At 62.7% G+C, this 6347-nt stretch overlaps 1 protein-coding gene and 1 long non-coding RNA gene across 2 annotated transcripts; both read right to left on the reverse strand.

Moving 5' to 3' along the window:
• Window positions 1–1236: 1236 nt before the first annotated feature.
• Window positions 1237–2622, reverse strand: CXXC4 (CXXC finger protein 4). Its single transcript, XM_074866858.1, is given in 2 exon segments — window positions 1237–1711; window positions 1713–2622. Coding segments are annotated over 2 exon segments (1230 nt in total). The 5' UTR covers window positions 2609–2622; the 3' UTR covers window positions 1237–1377.
• A 59-nt stretch (window positions 2623–2681) lies between these two features.
• On the reverse strand, window positions 2682–5681 carry LOC141942828 (uncharacterized). Its single transcript, XR_012628756.1, has 3 exons — window positions 5347–5681; window positions 5110–5186; window positions 2682–2784 (listed from the first exon to the last, which is right to left on the reverse strand). It is a non-coding gene; the product is annotated as an uncharacterized LOC141942828 (long non-coding RNA).
• Between the last annotated feature and the right edge of the window lie 666 nt (window positions 5682–6347).

Consider the following 6347-nt stretch of genomic DNA (forward strand, 5'->3'; position numbering starts at 1 on the left):
CGAGGAGGAATTAATGAGTCGGTTTGATGAGGCTGGTTAGGAAAGAGTTAATGGTATCAGCCAAATGTCAGCTAAACCCCCAAATGTTGCTTTTGTCCCATGGCAGTATCAATACCAACACCATGATCTCCATTTATTTAACAGAGATCCAATGAATGGGCTCTTGGTGCTGCTTTTTCCCTGGAATCCCTCATCCCACCTTCTTGGAGAGAACTCCTGCAAGCAATGAGTAAGGGAACAAACCGCTCTGCACACACGCGCACGCACGCACACACACAGAGGGAAGTTGCAATTTCTGTGACTACACTTAGTTGCTAATTTCTGTGACTACAAACCTCGATGTCACCCAGCACACACTACTCCTCTGTACTAAATCCATCATCCTCGACACCTTCAGATGCATCCGATCTGCGTGTCTAACCAGCAACACTATAATTTTAATAATGACAAGGGATTAAGCATGATGACTAGTGTTTCCTTCGCCTAGCGATACCAACCAATTGGCGTTCTCCTCCCAGTTGTGTATTTTGGCTCCCATTGTCTGTCGTACCCAAGACATTACCCGAAACGTCTGCGACATGGGACCTGCCTGTCTCTCGCGCGTCTAGCGAACCTGAAAACCTGTCGTTACGTCTTTGGGAAATGCGATACGTTGTCAGTTCTGAGGGCACGTCATAAAAATAACCGTACGTACAGGTCGGTCAGAAATCTGTCATACCTGTGCTATTTTTCCATCGTGTTTTACACACCATGAGCGGGTTATTTCGTAAGAGATATTGCCAAAGAGATTACTCGGGCACGTTTCACCGACTGCCGGGCTCTACGGCCAGTCGTCTGTCTTGGACAAACTGCCACCGGCCACCCTGGAGGTGAACTCGCCATCACTTTCCCCTGCACTCCCGACGGCGGGAGCCAGTCGCTCGGGCTCAGACCTCCCCTTCCCCACCTCCCCTTCCCTGCGAACCGCCCCGGGTCGTCACGAGCGCCGTGGAAAAACAAAAAAAAAAATAACAAAAACAAAACGAGAGGAAGAAACCAGAGACAGCCAGCAGTCTTATAGGAACAGCACGGCAGGTAAACCAGGCGAGCAGCGTCCCGCACCGGCCGCGAGCAGGCGGGACGGGGGCCGGCGCCCCCCGGGCCTGACGGTCGCCCCCCGGGCCCGACGGGCGGGGGGGGGGGGGGGGGGGGGGGCCGCGGGGGCGGCTCTCCGTCCCTCCTCGGCGGGGCCGCGACCGGGGCCAGCGCCGAGCTCGGCGGGGCGCCGCGGGGGGCGGCGTTTCTCTTCCCTGCGGGGCGGAGAGGGGGCGGGCGGGCGGCGGGGCAGCGCCGCGGGGGGGGCTGGGGGGGTGGGCGCGCCCGCGGCGGGGGGCACCCTCAGAGCCTGAAGGAGGCCTCGGAAAAGGGATGCTGCATCTTGAAGCTAGACAAGAAGCACTGGAGGGGGGGGGGCAGGGGGTTGAGGAGGGACGGCGGGAGGCTGGGGAAAAAGAAATCATCTCCTCTGACCTCTAGCGAAGTGCCCGGTTTTTTCTTAAGCTCTTCACATTTCCTAAATTTGCAGATCTGGTGTCCCGTTTTGCGGTTCCTGCAACTGCTGCAGACTCCACAGTTGATGAGCCGCTTGCAGGGCACGCACACCCCGCAGCGTTTCCGCTTCTTCTTGGCGGGGTTGCCCGCCCCGGCCCCGGCCCCGCCGCCGCCGCCGCCGGCCCCCCCCGCCGCCGCCGCCGCCGCCGCCGCCTCCGCCGCCCCCCGCGCCGGCGGCGGCGCCCAGGGCGGAGGCGGGCGAGGCCGAGGCGTGGCTCTGCGGGCAGTCCGCCAGGTTGGCGATCTGGAAGGCGCTGTCTGTGACGGCGGCCGAGGCCGCGGCGGGGGAGTGCAGGGCCGTCATGACGATGACCCCGGGGGGCAGGGAGAGGCCGCCCAGTGCCGGGATGGCCGAGAAGGTGCCGACGCGCTCGGGGAGGTTCATGATCTCGGCTTCGGCGGCGCCGCACTTGAGCTTGTTCATGCACTCGCCGGCCAGCGGCCGGCAGTGCTCGGGGGCGAGGGTGGAGAGGAAGTTGCCGTTGGCCATGGGCAGGGCGCCGGGCTGCTCGGCCGGCGGGCAGCCGGGCTTGCCCAGCCGCTGCGAGTCGCTCCGGTGGTGCAGGCCGCCCCTGCCGGCGTGCAGCGAGGAGGCGGCGGCGGCGGCGGCCGCGGAGGCGGAGGCGGCGGCGGCGGCGGCGGCGGAGGAGGAGGAGGAGGAGGAGGGCTTCCTCGCCGCGCCTGCCGCCGCGCCGCCGCCGCCGCCGCCGCTGCCCCAGAGCATGGCGGTGGCGGCGGCGGCCGTGGCGGTGTCGCAGTTCCAGGGGGACATGCCGATGCGGGCGGCGGCGGCGGCGGCGGCGCTGGGGAAGATGGGGGTGGTGATGCGGGCGATCTTGGCCGCCTGCGGGAAGGCGCCGCCGTTGGTCTTGTAGAAGGTGGCGAAGGAGCGGTACCTCTCCATCTCCGAGTTGTAATCCACAAGGCTGTTGAGGGCCCCCTCGGGCAGGTGGCTGTCCTTGGGCAGCCCCGGCGCCTCGGGGTTGGGGCCGCTCTCCACGCACACGTTGGTGTTCATGGTGGCCGGGGAAGGGACGGGGGGTGGGGTGGGGGGGGAGAGGGACGGGGCGGGGGGGGGGGGGCGGGGGGGGGTCGCTTAATCCTCCTCCTCCTCCTCTTCCTCCGGGCGCATTCCCGCGGTGGGTGCCTGGCCGGGCAGCCGCTCCTCCTGCATCCTCACGGGAGCTGCCGCAGCTGAAACACAGAAAGTCATTTCCGAGGGGGTGCGCGCGCGCGGGGGGCGCTACGGGCCCCAGCGGCCACCCCGGAGCGGGGGGGACACGGGGGGGACACGGGGCGGGGGGGGCACGCGCCGCCGTACCCGCGGGCAGAGAGCTTGAAGGGGCGGCCCGGGAGGAGCAAACCCGGTCCCGGGACAAGCCGCGGGAGGGAGGACACGGACAGACACGGCACGGGAGCTGCCCACCTACCATCTCCACGGGGGAAAATGAAAAGGCAGGGGAGAAAAGGGGGGGAGAATAAATAAAAGGAATAAATAAAAAGAAATTTAGAAAAAGAAGAGGGAGGCGGGGGGAGGGAGCCGCCAGCTGCCACGGTGTCCTTCTGCGCCCGGCGGTCATTAGCTGCCTGCCGGCACAGCTGGCTCCGTCGGGCGCTGGTCGCGGCGGCACCGGCCCCCCCCCGCCACGGGGAGGGGGGACGGGGGACACGACACACGACGCTGCCTGCGGACGGCGGGGGAAAACGGGGCTAGGTTAAAAAAAAAAAAATAAGGCAGGCAATTTCACAGCTTGTGATCCCAGCGCCTGCAGCTGTACTAAAGCGGAGTATTTATCCCAAGCTCTCGGGAGGATTCCCCGCCACGGGCGGGGGACACCCGCACCCCGCCGCGGGGCCAGCCCCTCCCCGGGCGCGGCGGGGCTCGCCGGGGCGGCAGCCGGGAGCCCCCGGGCGGGCCCGGCGCTGTTACCTGCGGAACTACCCCCCCGCGGGGAAAGATGGCTCTCTGCCTCAGGGTTAGGAAAGTTTAGGAGGGGGTTAAGGACGCGGGGCTCGTTTTATTTCCCACCGGCGCCCCCCCGGGAGGTGAAGGGGGGGGTGTTTTAGTTTATGGCAATGAGGAAGGTACATTATGGCAGCCTGCGCGAACTAAAGCAAAACATAAACATAACTTAAAAAGCCCTCAGTTTATGAACACTGCCTCTTTGTTTTCCAGATGCTCTACCTGGATAGTTTAGGTATTTCCAGCGTCGTTTCTGATGTAGGGCTATCGATCAGAAACGTTTGCTTGGGAGACACTCGTGGGGCTACGTCTAGTTTCCAGACTCCGGTATGTTTAGCTCGAAATGGTTATCAATTACGGTAATTACGATCATAATTAGATTAATGAACCGTTTGCAGCCCAACCTACCGAGTGCAAAAACTTCGTCTTCTCCCGACGTCGTGCACTAAGAAAGCGGGCTTTATGTAAACAAATCCAGATGAAGGGAGCGTAAATCTACAGAAGAAACCTCGCCCTCGGCTGCACTGGGGACTGGCGGGCGTCTTTCCATCGGAAAAAAAGACCCCGAGCCCGCAGGAGCCACCTCTGTGCTTCCACGTCAGGGAAAAACCCAGACTCTCGCTGCCTTCAGAGGTCTGGTGGCAATACAAAGACTGCCCCGGAAAGCTCTAGGCTAAGCGTCGTCTTGTGGAGGGATGCGAAGGATTTGCATATAGCAAAAAAAAAAACCCTCTCCCCTTTCCAGAAAGGAAAACCTAGCCGCACGTCCTCGGCAACAACTACTCAATAAAACTAGTTTTGCCAGCCATGTGTAGGTAAAGCCACGCATCTGGTCAGGAATAAAACGTTAGCGTTCAGCCTTTTATGCCCGAAGTCAAGTAACATACGCATTTTCTTGCCCTATTCCCCCCAGCATTAAAGTGGCTTCTCTCCACAAAAGCTTCCCTCGCTGGCTACCTTTTCTCTTCCCGCAGTCCCCTCTCGGGTTTATTGCCACCAGGAGCGAGAAAATGATGGTGCCCACCAACCGGGTCATTATTGTTTAATCGATGCATCTCCGGAGCATGAAGAGGGTACCCGAGACGCAGTTATTGATTTCTCCCCCCCCCCCCCCCCCCCGCCTTGACGATCGCCCTCATTTCCACGAATGAAATAAATAAATTGCTAGCTGGGCTTCGCGATTCTGTCCCTGCTTAAGCTAAATGTGACCGTGCATGTTCAATATTGCATGTCTGCTCTGCCAAAGACAGAGAGATCAAAGGTCATATTTAACATTCAGGAGGAGGGGCGGGTGCAGATTAATTAATAAATTAATATAGCGGCGCCTTTTATTGCCCAAGTCTAGCATTAATCTACTTTTACGATCCCGGAGGACAAGAACAAAAAAAACCAAAAAACAAAACAAAACAAAAAAAAGCCCCCGACAAACCCACAAAATTAGGAAAAAAAAAAAAAAAGAAAACCCACCCCCCTAAAAAACAACAAAAAAACAACACACGACGGATAAGGGGGGAAAGGAGGGGGGGGGGGGGGGGGGAAGCAAACCAGTCACTTACCAGGCTCTTTATTTGGGGGGGCTTGAGCGTGCAGACGCTACCAGCCTGTCTGCCTTTAATTAGTTGCACATCAGTCCCTAACACAAAGAAGAAGAAGAAGAAGAAGAAAAATATCCAGATGTGCCTTGGCAGCTCCTCAATTACAACTTTGATACTTGTAAACAAACTGCGAGGGGCGGTGGGGAAGGGGGGGAGGGGGGGGGAATAAATGAAGCCGCCGATCCACTAAACAAATACCTGTAAGTGGCTTTTTTTTCCCCCCTCTCCCTCTCTCGCTCGTTGCAGAGAAAGGAGGAGGAGGAGGAGGAGGAGGAGGGGGGGAGAGCAGGGGAGGCGGCGGGGGGCGAGGAAGGAGCAGGCACAGAGGGAGGGAGGGAGGGAGCGTGTGTGTGTGTGTAGGGGGGGTGTGTGCGCGGTGGTCTCCTCCGCCGGCGCGCTGCTCGCCGCCCGTCTCCCGGCGCCCGCCCTCGCACACAGCGCCGGGAGTGCGACTGTGTGTGTGTGTGCGTGCGCGCGCGTGTGTGTGTGTGCGCGTGTGTGTGTGTGTGTGTGTGTGTGTGTGTGTGTGTGTGTGCCTGTAGCTCTGTGTGTATGTGTGTGTGTGCGCGCGTGTGGCGGTGCGGGGGAGGGGAGGGCGGGGGCGGGCGGGAGGCGGCGGCGGGGCGACCGCCGCCGAGGTGAGGGAGCGCGCGGGGCGGGCGCAGGGATGCGGTCAACCCGCCGCCGCCGCCGGGGCCGCTGCCGGGGCCGGGGCCGCTGCCGCCGCCGAGCGGCGCGCACGGGCCGCGGCGCAGCGCGGGGGGCCGCCCCCCCTCACCCGCCACCGCCCCCCTCCCCGCGGCGCGGCGGGGCGCTGCGGCCGGCGGCCGCCCGGTGCGGGGCTGCCGGCGGGGGCGGGGCCGCGCCGCGCCGCAGAGGGGAGGGAGGGAGGGAGCGGGGCGGGGGGGGGAGCGTGTGTCGCGGGGGGGGGGGGGGGGGGGGTTGGGGGGGTGTCGCGCCCCGCCGCGCCGCCCGCTTCGCCCTTTCGCCCTCCCCCGCCGGCGGGGAACCACCGGGAAAGTTTGTGCCCCGGGAAGTTTGCGGGGGGTTTCCCCCGCCTCGCCCAGCCCGGCGGGGCCGGGAGCAGGAGGTCAGCGCGCAAGTGAGCGCACGGCCACGCAGCCTGTCATTTTTCACGCGCGTTTGGCTGTCCCTAACGACTACCCGCCCCCCGCCCCCCCCCCCTTACTGTTATTTCT

Source organism: Strix uralensis, chromosome 4, assembly GCF_047716275.1.
Source record: "Strix uralensis isolate ZFMK-TIS-50842 chromosome 4, bStrUra1, whole genome shotgun sequence".
NCBI lineage: Eukaryota > Metazoa > Chordata > Aves > Strigiformes > Strigidae > Strix > Strix uralensis.